This window comes from Phaseolus vulgaris, chromosome 11 (assembly GCF_051622355.1).
Source record: "Phaseolus vulgaris cultivar YP4 chromosome 11, ASM5162235v1, whole genome shotgun sequence".
NCBI classification, from domain to species: domain Eukaryota; kingdom Viridiplantae; phylum Streptophyta; class Magnoliopsida; order Fabales; family Fabaceae; genus Phaseolus; species Phaseolus vulgaris.
The window spans coordinates 47,839,684-47,859,032 of NC_143508.1; the positions used below are offsets into that span (position 1 = coordinate 47,839,684).

Here is a 19,349-nt window from a genome sequence, read left to right on the forward strand (position 1 = left end):
CAAGATCAGTTCAAATTTTTATAATCTTAAATTTTTATTTTTGAGTTTGAGTGTCTCTTATTCTGTTTTTCTGAGTGGCTCTTACATAGATCCTTCTTTTGGCTCTCTTGTTTATTTTGCTAATTGTTTAGGAGAAAGTAATTTGCACAAAGAATCAGAGTCTTGATTTTAGGAGAAATGTACCAATTCTATGGAGTGTTTGTATTGCATATATATATCTATGTAGAATGTTTGGCATGGTGCATGAATATTGAAAGTTCCATATATTGCATATATATCTATGTAGAATGTTTTGCATGGTGCATGAATATTGAAAGTTTGAATTGCATATAAGGATGTCATTCTGTCCTACATGGAAATATCATGAAATGTATCTGTCCCTAATTCTTTAATTGTATTAGAAGAATTCATCTTATAATGAAATGAAATGGCAATAGAAAAAACCTTTTTTTTTAATACTAGAAAGTTTGTATTGGAAAGTTGATATTATGAATCGTATCGTGAATCGTAAGATTCATAAATATTACAAAATTTAATTTATATTTAAATATATAGGATATGTATACATGCAAGATACAATAAATTATATATATACTACACAATTTCACCAAAACAACCTCTAAAAAAATAATGTGGTGCATACATGTTATTAAACAAATTCTGTCTATCTTCTTTTATTTACTAATTTTTTAAAATCCACACTGATTCACACAATACAGAATCGTTTCGCGATTCAGCGATTCTTCGTGCGAATCGCACGATACAACTAAGATTCAGAAACGAAAAAGATTCATCAAAAGATTCGTATCGTGAGAGGGTGAAACTGTATCGTTTCGTACAATACGTATCGTGAATCGTAAGATACTAACTACTATGACAGAGAATGCTAATATTTTAACAGTTTCAAACATTTAATCACTTTGTACTAGATCTTAAAGCACAAATTAGGATATTTTGTCTTCCCCAAATTCATCCAAATACTCTATATTTCATACAAATGAAAGAAAGGACATATTAGGATATGTAGCACAGTGTACTTTGGTGTATTTGGATGAATTTGGATGCTAAAGGACATATTACACTTTGCTAGTCATCCAAATATCTCCAGTCATGTAGCACATTGGTGTTGTTATGCCTTTTATAAAGGATCATTAATTTAGAGAGGTTAAGGAGCAAGAACTTGATTAGGATATGTAATAGACTTGCAAAAGATTTTTGTTTGGCTTCAATGGTTATTAAGGTTAGATTTTAAATCTTTATGCATAAATCCCTGACTTCACAAAATCCAACTATAGTTCAGGTAATAAACAAAAGATGCCAATCTACCATAAAAAAATGTTTACCATTGATTACTTTCAATGAGTAGAATCAAATGATTGACTGATTTCTACTCATGCATACATAAAAAGCATTCAGTAAGTCCCTTGCTAAAAGAAACTCTAGTAACTTGCATTCATTATATTACATGATTTTCTACTTCGGTAAGAAACAATGTTAAGCTGCAACACAATTAAAAGACTGATACATAGTAAGCAACTGACTCAGTTTTGGTTGATCTGAAGTAAAACTCAATTGTTATCTATAAGCAATGTGGTTCTCCTAGACGCAATATTAAGCAATGTTGTAATATTGAATATCTACCAGATCGACCAAATGTGTGTTTGTCCCAATATTATAGGAGTTCACTGTTCTATTTTTATACTATCTTTGTTATTATAACAAGGGTATCTCTCCATAACATATATCAAGAGACATGGCATGGCATATTTTGTTTTGTAATTACAGCATCAATCAAGCTATCACCGGCATGAATCAAATAAAACAGATAAATGATTATATGTTAATACAATTACTCACAGAACTATGGCACCCAAATAATATCAGATCCATCTACAGTCCTACTGCAAACACTACTTCTACAGCAATACACAATACGTTTAAAACTGAGCTTCAAAGGGAGAGAAGAAAAGAAAACCTTCAATGAGAAACCATCCCTTCAATCGGATCTTCTGTCAAGCCTCCTCAACCAAACTCACTAGCAAAGTGTCGCTTCACACTCATTGATGAGCAAATTGCCAATACACAGTATACTTTCAGCCTTCCAGACACTGCTTAGGATTTTGAAGACTCGGCCAAAATCTTGAGTTCTTGATTTCTTATCAGGGGGCTGAAATTTAAATAACAAAATTTTCTTCATACCCTTTGACCACTTCTGACATCTAACCTATTTTTGTTATTTTAAACATTTTATCGACAGCTTACACTCTAGGATGCACCGGTGCCGAAAAAATGCTGTGTGCAGCTTGAGTGTTCCCTAAGTACTTCTATCAAGGATCGGTTTAGAAGCACTTATTGGTGACTGGTGAAGTCCATCAAGTATGGTGGCTCGTGATGGTGAATTCTCATAACTTGTTATGTTAGTGATGAAGCTGCTCACATCCTCAAAATTCCAATCAGTCAGGTATCCAGGCTTTGTAGTGACACTACTCACTTCCATGTCTCCTGAAAGCATTGCCACAACACGTGACATTGATGGTCGTAATATTGGTGATGCTTGACTGCATAAAAGCACTATTCCTACTATGCGTTTTACTTCTTCCTCATCGAATTCTATCAGTCTAGGATCCACCAGATCGCTTATGCAGTTGCTCTCATGAAGTTCCCATGCCTAAAAACAAAACATTAACCAAAAAGCTCAAATGACAACAATGTTTTGTTGTATCAAACAATTTAATAAACCAAGAAGATACAACTACTTAAAACTAGTTTTTTATATAGAAATTTTACCATATAATTAGTATAAGAAGAGAACATGCATACCCATTCCAGAAGATACACCTTCTCTTCTTCCATATTTGAATAAGAATTTGGTCTTCCACTGACTAACTCTAGAGCCATAACACCAAAGGAAAACACATCTGCTTTCTCTGTAAGGTGTCCACGCATGGCATACTCGGGTGCAAGATATCCACTTCATCACAAGAATTTAAGTGTATATATCAATATTTTATATAAATGGGATACAGAAAAAAAGATATGAAAGATGATGAAGACTCACATTGTCCCAGCCACACGAGTGCTCATATGGGTCATTTTATCATCATACAATTTGGCCAACCCAAAATCTGATATTTTTGGGATAAGCTCATCGTCAAGTAAAATGTTACTAGCCTTCACATCACGATGTATGATTCGGAGACGTGATTCTTCATGTAAATAAGTTAAACCTCTAGCAACACCCATGCAAATATCATAGCGTGTGGACCAATTAAGTGTTAAACGATTTCCTGCCCAAACAAAACCTTTGTTATTTGTGAAAATGAAAATGAGAACATAAAACTTGTGAATTTCTTATACCGAATAATGCTTGATCAAGACTCTTATTTGCTAGATACTCATAAACAAGAAGTTTTTCTCTCCCTTTAATGCAACACCCATATAGTTTGACTAGATTACGATGTTGCACAGCTGATATGGTAGCAATCTCAGTCACAAATTGACTCTTCCCTTGATTGGATCCTACTGATAGTCGTTTCACAGCAATAGCTCTTCCATCATTTAGTGTCCCCTACAAGAACAAATAGTTCCAACAAAATTATTACATTAAACAAGCTAAAATTCCAAATATCAATATATAAAATTTTCTTCACAACTGTATAAGTGTTTCAAAGCATAACAAGACTTGTTTCAACCTCTTGAAGTAATTAGGAAGCACAAAAAGTTTATGGTTTACAAAAGCATTCTCACCTCAAATGATCATGGTTCCACCATTGACTAGTTTCCACTAGTATGATTTAAACTGGTATCTATTATAACCTTTTGTGGAGAACACCATTATCTTTAAGTATGGGAGCTCATATTACCTTATGAACAGATCCAAAACCTCCCTCGCCAAGTTTGTTTTCGAGACTGAAGTCATTTGTAGCGTTCTTTAACTCAGAATAGCTAAAAGTGTATGGCTTTGTATCAATTCCTAGAAGCTCTGGAAAATCATATTATGAACAAGGTTAAGGTTGAATAAGAAAACAAAAACAGTAAATGCTCGATTTTCTTGTTATTCAAGTTTAAAAGCAGCTTTTCTAGAATGTTTTGATTTTCTTTTCTCAGCTAAAAGAAATATATCATGAGACAAAGTGTGGTACAAGAAGATATTATATATACAAGGACACACAACAACTGAATATGTACAATAACAAAGACGTAATGTATTTATGCATGAATTGCAAACATATATGAACAACATAGTTTACTCATGTAGTTGGGACAATGTTAATCTTCATCGGGTACAAATGCATGAACAACATAGTTTTCTCATGTTTCCAATGATATAATTTTATTTTTTGTAGATACTGCAGATAAGAAATGGGGGTAAATGTGAAACCAGCTTTTGTCACTCTATTGGTAATCCAAGCCCATGCTCACAACTGAGCCATAATGAAAATCTTTTCTACATCAGAGTTATATATACAATTTATAAAAGGAACTTCATTTCTCTGAAATCATAAGGACCATACTACTGTTATCTACATTAGTTCCCAAACCTTGTTAGCTTTCATATCCAGGTATCCACTTCATCTTGTTTTGGTATGCTTTGGTTAATTTCTAGCATTGAATGATTTAATAGTAGTTTTTCCCATTGGAACCACACCTTTCTCCATTCCCATTGCATCATATACCACTAGATCTTAAAATATATTGTTTGACATTCAATAGATTTAAACATATAGTCTAGAAGAACATTTATGATAAGCAAAAACTATTCTAGTAGTTAGAGAGAAATATTATACAAATACCTTCATCATCATTTTGGTGTTTTCTTCTATAAATGATATATAAAAACACAAAAACTGATAGAAAGCTTATAACTCCAGCAACAACAATTCCAACAATAAGACCAGTACTGCCCTTTTTACTGCTCGTAGGTCCAGTGTTGACATTATCTGGAAAATCTACAATAAAGACACACAATATCAAAATAAAAAATAAAAATCTTGAATATTTAGGTTAGAAGAGAATATATATGATGAGAAGTTAGTAATTTAAACCAGTTTTATTCTCTTTGCTGTTCGGAGGTTCGTTACTGACTGTAGGTGTGAAATCTGTACAACATACACATTCTATCAAGTTCAAAGAAACAATTCCCTTTTAATATTTAACAAACAAGAGATTATACATCACGAAAGGTTTCTAAATAAACATTTGAACTGCCACATTTTTTTCAGTCTTACCTGCGATAACAAGAATGGCTTGAATCAAGGGCCCATAAGTGCCTTGAACTGGTATGCAGCATGTCCCTTTTCCAGCCCAAAAGAGATGGATCTCAAGATAATTTTGGAGAACTTCAGACCTAAATTTCTTTATTATACCATTGTAGGAACCCCCAGCTTCCTTTAGTATGTCAAAATCCTTACGAACAAGTGTCCCCTGGAATATTCAAATGGAAAGAAAACAGAAGGTAGAATAAAAGACAGCAAACGAGAGTGTCAACATTTTTTGTGTGCTAAAAAATGACACCGCATCGATTCAAACTACTTAACAACAAAAACAACTTGGTTACATGAATTTGACTTGGACAACAAACAAGATATGCATATATATATATATATATATATATATATATATATTCCCTTCTCTACTATATATACCCATCAAATATAGAATAATACGTCATAAACTCTTTAGCCTTGTTTCGTGACCAGATATTTAAGATAAAATAAAATAATTATCTTATATCATTGTAATCAATTTGTTTGCTGAATTGATACAATATGATTCTTTTATCCTCGAATAATGTATTTCTTATTTAGAAGGAATTGAGTTAGAAAGTAATTGAATAAGATAGTCAACATTCTTTCTACTCTCATGTTACTTTAGCCTTTATTTACAACTATCATCGTCACTATCACTGTTGTTATCAATGTTCTTGTTATCATCGCCATTATTTTTACTACTGTTAAGGATGATCAACACTTTCACAATATTTGTTGTTGTAGCTTCCTTATTATACATATTGTCTCTGATAAAATCATCTTTGTCACAACAACCACCATCACGACATAATTGTTATACCAACTACCACCACTTTCATCATTTTTGTCAAAACCTTTACCATCACTTCTATTATTGTCACATCATTATCATTTTCTCATCGCTATCACTATGTCATCATAATAACTACAAGTATCATGTCCTCACTTATGTTGTTGTCATCATTACCTTCAATCTCACTGTTATAGCAACCTTTACTACTTTCCCATGGTTGTCACCACTCTCACCATCATCACTATTATCTCTACTACTCTCGTTACAATCATGACCATCATTTTTCAATGCCAAAAGCTTGTCTACTAAGAGTGTATTTGCTTCGGGAGTGTGAAAACTTTTGTATTCTTGATTTTGTGAAGTAACCACCTGAGAAAGGAGGTGTTTTTGTTTATCCTCTTAAAGAGTTATTCCTTGAGAACATATTAACTTATTGTAACCAAAAGTGACAATTGGAAACACTTGAGTTCTTAATTAGAGTGAAATTTTGAAGGAATAATGGTTTGTGTACCTTTAAAAATCAAGAGTGATTACACTCGTTTAAATAGTTACTTAAAGGGAAATTGAATATAGCTGAAAAGTTTAGGGTGAATTAGTATAAACTTGTAGGGGTATTTTTTCTCACTCAACAATCTTTGTTAGAAGATCTAGTGTTTATATAAACAAAATTGTATCCACTATTCAACCACCCTCTTCTAGAGTTTGCATGTACATTCCGTTAGTACATCAATAAATCAAAAAGAGAAGTTTAGTAAGATTATTGTGCTCTTATGAAGGATGGTATAAGAGCTTGATTGGATAGTTAATGTATTTATTACAACAAAGGTGAATATATCTAAATATTCTTCTTGTTGATAACATAAGAAGTGTTAAAGATATTATTTAAGTGTAGGTTTTAGAATTTTCTCATGACACAAAAATAAGAGGCTGTAGTTCAATTCAATCTACTGCTAACAATTATCTCAGTTATCTCAGATTTCAGCAATCTTGGCGCAACACATTAGTTTTACCTATTCTATTTGAAAGGTTATAAATTATACTGTTGCTATACTGAATAAAACAGATTCCTCCTATCATATATTTTCTTTCATAAAACCGACTATAATAAGTCTCTAAGTATATTGTTGCACCTTTATTGTGTTTTCCAAGTACCTGGATATAGACATCAAAGACTCGCCTCTCTAGGCTCTTCCATGTAGTATCACTCGAAATAGCTATTTCTGAAAATGAAAGGGTGATGTTGTAAAAGCCATTTTCCAACCCCAAACCATAATATCTTAATGATGAAGAAGATTGTCGTGCTGTTTGGAGGATCTCCGAGAGCACAACGCTTTTGTAGTTGGGTTGATTGCTCCCAGTATAAAGTCCAACATTACTAACAGCCCATCTTTTTGCTTCTGTAACAAAGTATGTAGCAGGACCAAGTGTAGCATTGTCCGCCTCATACACATTTCCTTCTGTCGATAAAATTTGGGGACCACCACACTTGATTGCAAAGTTAGAATCTGCATAAAATCATAGATCAAACCAATCAATATTTTCAAATTAGTTTTAAGTAACAAAATTGAATTTAGGTAAAGCCTTCTATTTCTTTTACATGTATTAAAAGAGGAAAGGAGAGTATCCGACAATGTCGTGGAATAGCTCAAACAAACTTACTTCAAATTGTCTATCACACGGACGATAAAAAATAATAAAAAAACCAACAAAAGAAACAACTAGGAAGTAAATGAAGGAAGGACAAGGAAGTATTAAATAATATGGTTCAATTGAAGTTCTAATGAACTTTCAATATACGTTTATATAATTCATTATCAAACAATATCTGTGTGAACTCTAGGTTAACTAATAGTTTTCTATTATATAATTGAGAAACAACTCTTAGTTGACAAAACTACTAATACAGGATCCTATTTATACAAAATAACTATCATAACTAACTTCCACGTCTAAATTAACAAAGAATGCATCAAAATGCTTTCACTACTGAGCTTGAAACGTTAGTTAGGCAGACTCTTCAGATTATACAAGATCAAGAGGAAGTTAAGGTATGATGCTGGAAGATGGTCCAATGTCATCAAATGCTCTTATACACGTTGTTGAAGACAAATTCATTGGTCAAGACAAACACATTTGAACCATCAAATGATCTCGAACCATCAGAGAATCTAGAGTAGTCAAACAGTCTAAGAAACTTAAAAAGATTTTTACTAAACTAATCCTCACAAATATCCACCTTGGTTCAACACATAACATCCGAGCGAGAAGAATTGTCTACCATTAAGCCCAATATAGACTTAATCACCAATCAATTGGATCAAATCTAGTTGGATATAACACATCGACTAGAGATAATATCAATTTATAGTATATAAGTGGGGAAAATCCTTCCTTATCTTACAAGTCAATTTTGTAAGATTGAATTAGGCTTAAAGTTCACTTCTTAATATGATATTAGAATCTATTCTAGCAAGGTTTGATGAACTTATTATGCCACCCTCTATCAGGCACCTATCGAACCACTCACAATATCTAAACCCATGCACAAGATGTACATGACTCGTCATGAGGGGTATGTGTTGGAGATCCCGCATCGACTAGGGATATGACTAATTTACACTATAACTGGGGACAATCCTCACCTTACAAGTTGATTTTCTAAGGATGAATCGACATAAACTCACTTCCTCATCGAAAGCAAAACGGGTCCAATATAACTAAAGCAAAATTTCCAATGACTCAAGGAATATGTGAGCTATTATAGCTAAAAAGTAAACAGAATTCCATACTAGATATCATAGATACATATAGAATTATGTGGAAAACCGTATTCGATGAAAGTCGTATGTACGGCTTGGAGGGAGAAATTATACGGGAATACTTGAAGAAAAAATGGGATTGACATATGAAGCTATATATTGTGACAACAAATATGCAATTAGCACAACTCATAATCTAATACAAAATGATAGAACTAAACATATTGAAATGTAGAAACATTTCACTAAAAAGATGCTTGACAACAACATGATTTTCACACCATATGTTTCTTCACAAGGAAAACTTGTAGGTATAATTACCAAGGACCTAAACAACAATAATTTTGAAAGAACTATATCTAAGTTGGGAATATTTATTCACCAACTTGGGGAGTGTTCAGTTATTTTTGGAAACTTCCAATGTTTATTTTATTGGTTTTAATTCTGTCATATAAGTTTTATTTCCAATATTTATTGGGGCTTCAGTTATGTATATTTTTTATATTTATTTCATATTATAAATCCTATAATTTGAGTTATTGTTTTATTAAAAGTAAGGGCGGTAGGATTCCAAGATTATATTGCTCATTTATATATATATATATATATATATATATATATATATTCAATGTATGTAATGAGAAATAATAAGCGAGAAACATTCTCCTTTATTCTCTTTTATTTTTGAGATGGTATCAAAGATTTACACAATTCCGGCCTGCATTGCTGCATTTTTTTTTTGTCCTGATTCATGGGTGTATAAAAGAGTAAGGTTTTTCCATAATAATAAGGAAAAACCAACAAGTATGTGTTTGTTGACATATTCTAGTGAGTTACCATTTTTTTGTGAATTTAATGCTCAAATACACCTTTTACCAATCATTGGATTTTAGACTCTAGAGTCGGTGATCACATGACACCATTCCTTGAATTCTTTTTCACATTTTCCCATGTCCTAATAACAACAAATATCTCCGCAGGAGATGAAAACGTGATAATTACAGTTGGTCAAGGAGTATCCAAGTAAACCCAATCATATTCCTAAAAAATGTCCTTCATGATCCTAGATTGTCCACAAATATAAAATTCATTCAAAAACTTACCAAAAATCTCTCTTTTAATTGAATTTTTTATATATTGCAAGGCAAGGAATCAAATAGGAGGATTGAACATGCTAGAGAGTGGAATGATTTTCCTACATGAAAGACTTGAACTAGTTTATTAAGAGTCACTCTTTAATGACCGAATCCTTAATACACAACCATGAAATTTTCATTTATATCATTGTCCTCCCTGACATAACTCATTTTGTGTTAAAAAACTTTTGTTTCTTTCTTTGTTTGAGTATTTTGAATTTAAATATGCAAAATCTTCATTGTGAGATTTGTGAATTGGGAAAAACATGAACAAGTTCCATTTCCTCCTACTTTTAATAAAATAAGTTCTAATTTGTTTTATCTAGTTCATCCTGATGTGTGAGGTTCCTCTAATATTGCAAATATTTTAGGAGTTAAATGTTTTATTAATTTTTATTGGTGTACAAGAGTAACATGATTTTTTCTCCTTAAAAACAAATATGAGGTTAGTTATGTCATTATGCAATTTGTGTCACTGAAATCAAAATTTGGGGTGGTTATAAGAAATTTAAGTTGAATAATTCTAAGGATTATTTTAATAGTATATTAGACTCTTTTTGTTTCAAAATAAAAGGACAAATCATGAATCTTGTTGTGTTTATACACCCAACAAAAAGGAGTTGTTGAGAAAAAAATAAAAAAAAATAATGTTCAACATATTTTAGAACAAACGAAAGCAATCCTCTTTTAAAATAATGTTCCAAAAAGATTTTGGGGGAATACTTGGATGTTGGTCACTCTACCACCTAGTAAAAAACATGTTGGATCCAAGTGTGTTTATACAATAAATTATAAGACTAATGGAACTATTGAAAGGTATAAGGCTAGGTTTGTAGCAAAAGGATTCAATCGAACATAGGGAGTGGATTAATTGGAGACTTTTGCCCAATTGGAAAATGAACTTGATCAGATTTATTTTATCCTTGGCACCAAACCGTGATTGGAATTTGCAGCAATTTGATGTAAAAATTAATTTCTACATGAGGATCTTGAAGAAACATACATAGAGGTACCACCTGCATGTATAAGGAAAATTGAGACAAAAACAGGATGCAAACTAAGGAAGACGTCTTAGGGGCTGAAATAGTCACCTAGAGCATGGTGTGGTTATTGGTAAAGAAATGTATCAAAGGCTTATCTATTTATCTCATACTAAACCTGGCATATATTTTGTTGTGAGTGTAGTAAGTTAGTTTATGCATCAACCAAAGAAAGCATATTTACAAGTTGTTCTTAGGATTGTCCAGTATTTGAAAGGAACACCAAGAAGAGAAATTTTGTTCAAAAGAAACGGGAATCTCAATCTTGAAACATATACTGATGTTGACTATGCAGGTTCAGTTGTTGATGGAAGATTAACTACTGGTTATTACACTTCCTTGGTAGAAACTTAGTAACTTGGAAAAGTAAAAAGAAAAGTGTTGTATAGCCAGGTCTAGTGCTGAAGTAGAACTGCGAGCAATAGCAAAAGGGATATGTGAGCTATTGTGGCTAGAAATTATACTGAAAGACTTAAAGATTAAATGTGATGGACCTATGAAACTAAATTGTGACAACAAATATGTAATTAGCATAGCTCATAACCCAGTACAACATGAAAAAACTAAACATATTGAAATGGTCATACATTTTATTAAAGAGAAGCTTAACAACGACATGATTTGAACACTATGTTTCTTCTCAAGGACAACTTGCATATATACTTACCAAGGGACGCTGAACAACAATAATTTTGAAAGAATTATATCCAAGTTGGGAATGGAAAACACTTATTCACCAGTTTAAAGGTGAGTGTTGAGTTATTTTAGGAAACTTTCGATATTTATTTTATTGGTTTTAATTTTATCATATTAGTTTTAATTTTGGTATTTATTGGGGCTTCAATTCTATCTATGTTATCTTAATTTCAGATTATAAATCTCATAATTTGAGGGATATTGTTTTATTAAGATTAAGAGCGATAGGATTACAAGATTATCTTTCCCATTATGTATATATATTCATTGTATGTAAGGAGAAATAATAAGTGAGAATCATTCTATTTTATTCTCTTTATTTCTTGAGAAATCCAAGTAATGAAAGAACTTTATGCATGATAAAACCTTTGTAATCCTATTAGAGGAACTATGATCTATTGAGACCTCTATTACCTTTACAAATCCTCGAGCAATCTCCTCTCATACAAAATATAGCTTGATGTCAATATGTTTTGTTCTTTCATCGTAGACTTGGTTCTTTGATAACTATATAACACTGATTTTGTCACAATAGACCGCTGAGCCATAAGGTTTCCTTCACTACTTTAGATGGAAATATACTTTGCTTTAATGTTGAAAAGGTTACTACCTTCTGTAGATTGACCTTCCAACTTATTACAATAACATATCCAATAAACACATAACATGTGAGAGATTTTTTGGTGTCTAAATACCCAAAATTTCTGGCATGTTGTCTAACTCCACAATATACTAAAAATCTTCCAAGAGCTTGATAGTGAGCTCACCTAAGATTTGACATGAACTTGTTAACAACACTCACAACAGAGGCTATGTCGATCGAATGCAAACCATCATGTCCATCAGAGAACCAATAATATTTGCATATGGAATACCATCTATATAATTTTGTTCCTCCACTGTCTCAAGAGATTGTTCATCAGTTAGCTTATACTGAGAACCAAGTAATGTAGACACATCTTTCAAGTTTTTCATTCCAAACATGTCAAGAATTTTTCAGAGGTAGATCTTTTGAGACACTCACAGATACTTCAAATAATGTTTTTTTATGATCTTAATTCCTAAAATCTTCCAAGTAACTAAAAAATCCTTCATATCAAATTCGTTATTCAACTTAGCCTTAATCTTTTCAACCTCAAGCTTCCTATTGCTAGGTATCAAAATGTCATCAGTACACATAAATAATACTATAAAGTGATCTTTTATAAGAAACTTGACGTAGATACAAGTATTCTTCTTGCTACGTTCAAAACCAACACTTGCAATAAACTCATATAATCACTTCTTCCTTTGCATTTTTGTCTCTTACCTCAAACCCTTTAGGCTACTTCATGTAGATGGTCTCTTCTAAGTCTCCATATAGAAGTTTAGTCTTAACGCCCATCTATTTCATCTTAAGGTTAAGCTTACCAGTAATGGCTTACAACATTCGTATTGATTTGTAGTTTATGAAAGGAGAGAAAACATCATTATAATGAACGCCTTCTCTTAGATTAAAACCTCTAGCGATCAATCTTACCTTGAATTTTCATTTATCAATTCTTGGATTACCATCTTTATGTTTGAAAATCTATTTACAACTAACCAACCTCGAACTTTCATGTCTACAAGCAAGAATCTAGGTATTGTTCAGATGAAACAAAATCATCTCATTTATGTCATCTAACCATTAAGTCTTTTTCTTACTTTCTAATGTAGAGGATACACTAAAAATTTCATCTTCTAACTCCTCACTAGGAGTTATTGAGGAGTACGCAATAAGCTCTACATATCCATACCTCTATGGAGCTCTAATTGTCCTCCTTGCTTTATATCTAGCAAGTTTGTAATCATAGAAATGTTTGTCTTCATCAGACACAATAGAGTGTTTGTCTTCATCAAACACACTAGAGCGACCATCCTCATCGCAAGCTTCTTGTTTATCAAACTCCATCTAAATGTTTTCCTTCTCACCATCACAATTACTCTCAAGCTCACATTTTGAAACTATATTGGCTTATGAATCATCTCAGTTTCATTGAAGATGACGTTCCAACTGATGATACGCTTCTTGAATCTTTGCTCAAGACACCATAAATGATATCCTTGCGCACCTTCTAGATAGCCTAGAAACATGCATTTTTCCTTGCCTTATGTGAGTAAATGGAACCAAATATTTGTATTTTTCCAAGGTTGGCCGATTGTCTTGACTAAATTTCCTCAGGGTCTTCATATCAAGCACTATTTAGGGACATCTATTGGTTAGGTAGACAGTACTAGTAGCTTCAGCCCAAAAGCCTTTGGAACTAACATTTAGCAATATGGATCTCACTCATTTCAGAATGGTCCTATCCAATGTCTCTACTAGGGAATTATGTCAAGGAGTCCCTGCAACTGTTGAGTGCCTTGCTATGTCACTCTCCTAGGTGTTAAATTTTTTGAACATGATTAAAGACAATCATCAATTCTAAACCTCTTCACTGTCTTATCGCCTTGGTCTCCACTAGATGCTTACCACTCTTAAAATTATCAAAGACTTTGTCCTTGACCTTCTGAGGATAGACTCATAACTTTCTTAAGTAATCTTTAACAATTGATAGGAAGTATCTAGCTCCACAATGTGATGGAGCTGAAGATGGTCCTTATAGATCAACATGAATGTAATCAAGGGTTCCTTTTGTCCTATGCTATTCTATATTAAAACAAATTTTGCAGGTTTTACATTGGACACAATGTTTATAGAATCGTAGTAGTTTAATTTTCCTGCTTCTTCAAATCAACTAAGCCTTTCTCACTTACATAATTTAACCTCCTATGTCATATCTCGATCTTAAACAATACCATCTTCTCAACAGTAGACACTGACCCATATTTAAGACACCTTCCAAGGCATACAAGTTATTCTTCCTCACACCCTTCATCACTATCATGGATCTTCTCAACACCTTCAACACTCCCCTCTCACCTTTAAATACATCCCTCATTTTCTAGTTCAACAAGGGATATAAATTTAAGTTTAAAACTAGGTACAAGCCTAACTTCTTCATGTAACACCTCCGTTCCAATATGTAGACAAAACTTGACGTTCCAACCCAATTATCTTATAGGACTTGTTATCGCTAAGGAGAACTGAACCTCATTCAAGTTTTGTAAATTCTTATAACCATAAACAGTTAGGTTTCATAAGTTATGAGCAACCTGAGTCCATTATCCATTCACAATCATTAGTACTGCTTCACACTGTGAGGACCTTTGATGATTCATAATCGTCTTCCACTAGAGTTGCTTCATCCGACATGGACAATCTATCTTAACCAAATTGTCTATCAGACCCAAACACTCTACTAATGCTTTTGGCTTTTTTAGTCTTTGTGGATAGAACTTTCTAGTTTGACCATCCTTCTTACAATGTTAACATCTAATAAACAATGCAACTCCCCCTTCATGAGTATTTGACTTTGACCTCCTTCTAACTCTTCCCTTATCCTAGTAGACAATCTTTTCCTTGCTATAAGGTCATCTCTACATTGGATGCTTTCAAGTCAAACTTGTCATTCAACTTTTTCGAGCTTAGTGCAACTCGAACCTCCTAAAGAGAGAGAGTATTTATTATGCACAATAGGATTTCCTTGAGATGATCATGCATCTTAGGCAAAAAAGAAAAAGAAAAAAAAAACAACGCCTATTCCTCATGATCAATTTGAACATCAATATTTTTCATATCAAGAATCTACTTGTTGACTTCATCCAGTTGTTCGCTAATTTCCTTTTCGCTACTCATCTTATACAAGTAAAATGTTTTCTTAAGATATAAACGATTAACTAAGGACTTCGTCATGCACAAGCTTCCAAGCTTCTCTTACGACACTTGCCTCAACATCTTGTCATCGAGGCTAAGAGAAAGCGCGTTATGAAACTTTCTCCAATAACGCTTTCTTTTCCTTCTTTTCCATGGCTACTTCAAGCTTGATTTCTCCTTCTAAAGCTTCAAGGAAGCTCTATTGAACTAGAAGAGCACATATCTTCAATTGCCACAATTTGAAATCATTCAAATTAGTGTATTTCTCAACCTCATATTTTGTGGAAGTCATGATGATTGAATTCCAGACTCCTCAAATCAATTTTTTATGGAATAAATCAAAGAAACTCACTGCAGGTAATCTACCACATAAACGATAAAATGATAACAACAAAACCCACAAAAAGAAACATCTAGAAGGTAAATAAGTGAAGGATAATGAATAATTACACACATAAAATAGCATGGTTTAATCGAAGTTTTGACAAACTTCAATCTACGTCCATAACATAATTCATTCTTAAACAAATATTAAAACTAAAATTTTCTCTTTTAGGAAACTCTCGTTCAACTAACAATTTTCTATTATAAAGTTGAACAATAATTCTCAGTTGATGAAACTATTAATACATGTTCCTATGAGAGAAAGAGTGTTAAACTTGAGGAAGATAGTCTTAAAATTTCAAGTGTAAGTTGGAAATTCCGTATTAAATAAGAATGAATAAAATATAAACTTATTATCTTAAATTTTTGACTTAGTAGTCATTATAGTAAACAAAATTCTCATATCCTCACATGGTTATATGATATGGTTATATGATATGTTACCATTATGAATACTACAACTATTTATAACTATTTATTATTATTAATAATAATAATATTATTATTATTAATTTGGACGTTGTTATTGTTTTATTAGTATGAAATTATTAGAAATTAAGTGGAGCAAAATAAAAATAATTCTTTAAATTACTAATTATTTAAAAATTGGCTTTTCATAAAGTTTAGTATTAAAGTTTTAATTTAAAATGTTTAATAAATAAATTTTGTAGAAGTTGAAGTTAAAATACCCTATTCAAACTAAGAATTTAAATTAATTGAACCAAATTACGCAATTAAAAAAATTTAAGAGTAACATTTCAAATTTGTTCCAGTGTCGCCAATATAGTTATATATCGCTCAGGAGTCGAGGCCAAAGGCAGTGTATATACTCCTTCCTCCCCCAACCCGTCAACCTCAAGTTCGAGAGATAGCACCGCTTGGGTCAATCACCGCATCTGAGGTATTGTCCACTTTAGAGGTCGGTGCTCCATCACGGTTTTGTCCTTAAAAGACAACTATATTGGCGGTACCAGAACAAAATTTAAAGGCAAAATTATTTTTTAGTAAAAGTGAGCTACCTAATTGAAATATAATATGTAGTTAAATCTAAACAAAATACTAATAAATAAATCAATATTTAGCAAGTGATACACAAAAACTACTAACAAAATGTTAAAATGACCCTTTTTGAGTTGTTAATGTTACCTCACACAACATGTTACGAAGTGAACTTTAAACCTAACTCAACCCCATAAAACCGGCTCATGAGGTTAAGGATTGCATCCAATTATATACAATGAAAGGCTCTAATTTCTAGTCGATGTGGGATCTCCAACACACCCCTCACGCCGAGAGTGATAGATAGAAGCTCATGCGTGGGATAACATAATATGGGTGGTGGCCTGATAAACCCAACAAATACTCGCTAGGATAGGCTCGAAATGACTTTGATACCATGTTAAGAAGTGGACTTTAAGCCTAACTGAATCCCATAAAACCGGCTCAATGAGGTGAGGTTTGTGAAATATAAGGTTGAACATGCTGTTGAATCCAGCTCTGAGCATTAGAAGGGTCCTTCAAACTCGGCAGATCCTCGTTCCGAACTCCTATGATGAATTCCACGTCTGAATTGGAGAATGCAGATAGAACATTTGGATCAGAATCATAGAGTTTGATTTTGGTGACATTCAGAGATTTTATAAGAGTAGCCACACGAGAATGAGATGGAAGGTTGTCGGCTATTTGCCCATAGTTGATTCCAAAATTTAGGCTCCGGGTTGAATATATTGTATCAGATCTTGCCTGAATACCCCTGATGAAGGAGGAAACGAGGAGACTAAAATTTTGTAAGAATGAGCAGAAGTAATAGTAACCTGTTGTGCTAGTCCTAGATTAACCAGAGCATTGTACATACTTTGCATTGCAGGGAGGAGATTTACTATAAGCTGAGAGAGATTGTAGTCGAACACCTCGTTCCCTACAACTATGCAAGTGATCTTGGTTTGAGTTAGGCTTAAAGTCCACTTCTGTAATATGGTATCAAAGCAATTTCGAGTCTATCCTAGCGAGTATTTGTTGGGTTTATCAGGCCACCACCCATAATATGTTATCCCACGCACGAGCTGCTGTCACTCTCAGCGTGAGAGGAGTGTGTTGGAGATCCCACATCGACTAGAGATGAGGACAATTCATTGTATATAAGTGGATGCAAACCTCAACCTTAGGGTTGAGTTATGCTTAAAGTCCATTTTTAATACAACAATTAAAAAAACAACCACGTTCTTAAATTTTGTGGTAATTTTTTCAATTATTAATTTTATACATAGTTTTTTTGTTGCATATAAATGAAGAGGATGATAAGTTGAAGCAAGAAGCAAAAGATAATGGTATTAGATTATTTTGGCTTCTCTCCATGCCAAACCTAAATGAAGCTTATGTTTATGTATTATGTGTCTTAAAGGTCATGCAAAGCAAGTATAAGGAATCAAAAAAATTTAAAATTAAAAAGAAAATTTAAAGAAAAAGAGATTTTTTTATAAAAAAAAATAATCTTGGTAGTTTAAAATTTTAAACTATATCTTTCTAACATATATTTATATTTTATATAATTTATTTTTAGTAATGTAGTGAATTATAAAAAATTGATAATTAATTACATAAGAGTTTTGTGTTATATATATAAAAGATATGCTTTACTAGATTACACATCTGAACTAGATACAGTGTATTTAAATATTCTTGAAAGATTCTATAGTATAATTTTGATTTCAATGAAAATAGCTCAAAGTAAACTTTTGTATAATGAGTAAGTTCTAACAAATTACAATTTAAATCGATTATATATATATATATATATATGAGATATATTTTCTTATCACTTTAGAGAGAAAATAGTTTAAAGTGATACTTACATCTTCCAACTCCACTATTGCAAGGAAAATTTTTCTGGAGACAGCCGAGCCCACTAGGCAAACCACTGCAAAAAAATAAAAACAGTTATTTTTTTAGATGGGAGAAATTCACATATGAGTATTTTCTATAGATAACACTATTTTTCACTTTTATTTTCTCAACCACCAGTATCATTTTATTTTTATTTTCTTATCTATCACTGTTTCAAAAGTTAAAAAAAAATTAATAAATTAAAAAAAATTGATAATTTTAATTTTGGATGCATTAAAAAAATTATTAATTGTAAAACAAATATTTTAATATTTAAAATAGTTAAAAATATAATTACTGAAAAAAGAAATTAGTATTTACAAAATAAAAATAAAATACAATAAATTAAAAATGTTTAGTTTAAACTTTATTTTCTTTGTAAGAATGAAGAAAATAAAAAATTAAACCGCACAACAAAATAAAAGTTATGTTGAATCTATAAACATAAATTAGTATTTATTTTTATTAGTGATGTAATCATGCTTTTTTTTAGGATTTTGCATTTAGGATGAACACTTCAATATTATCTGTGTCCATTACTAATTAATACTAATTGATTTTGGTTTTTTATAATTATGTCATGTATTTTTTACTTGAAATTAACATGATCACATCATCAATAATAATAAAA

The 19,349-nt window shown here is 31.9% G+C and overlaps 1 protein-coding gene across 1 annotated transcript in view; it reads right to left on the reverse strand.

Annotated features, from left to right (window-relative positions):
- Positions 1-1,808: 1,808 nt before the first annotated feature.
- The window catches only part of LOC137825778 (putative LRR receptor-like serine/threonine-protein kinase At1g56140), a 31,946-nt gene continuing 14,405 nt past the window's right edge, over positions 1,809-19,349 (reverse strand). The window contains exons 6-15 of the mRNA XM_090297634.1: positions 18,688-18,752; positions 7,195-7,547; positions 5,229-5,424; positions 5,046-5,099; positions 4,794-4,949; positions 3,864-3,982; positions 3,358-3,568; positions 3,059-3,287; positions 2,821-2,971; positions 1,809-2,668 (exon numbers count right to left, since the gene is read on the reverse strand). Of these exons, the coding sequence (XP_090153760.1) occupies positions 2,315-2,668; positions 2,821-2,971; positions 3,059-3,287; positions 3,358-3,568; positions 3,864-3,982; positions 4,794-4,949; positions 5,046-5,099; positions 5,229-5,424; positions 7,195-7,547; positions 18,688-18,752 (1,888 nt within the window). The 3' untranslated portion in view covers positions 1,809-2,314. The remainder of the gene's footprint in view (positions 2,669-2,820; positions 2,972-3,058; positions 3,288-3,357; positions 3,569-3,863; positions 3,983-4,793; positions 4,950-5,045; positions 5,100-5,228; positions 5,425-7,194; positions 7,548-18,687; positions 18,753-19,349) is intronic.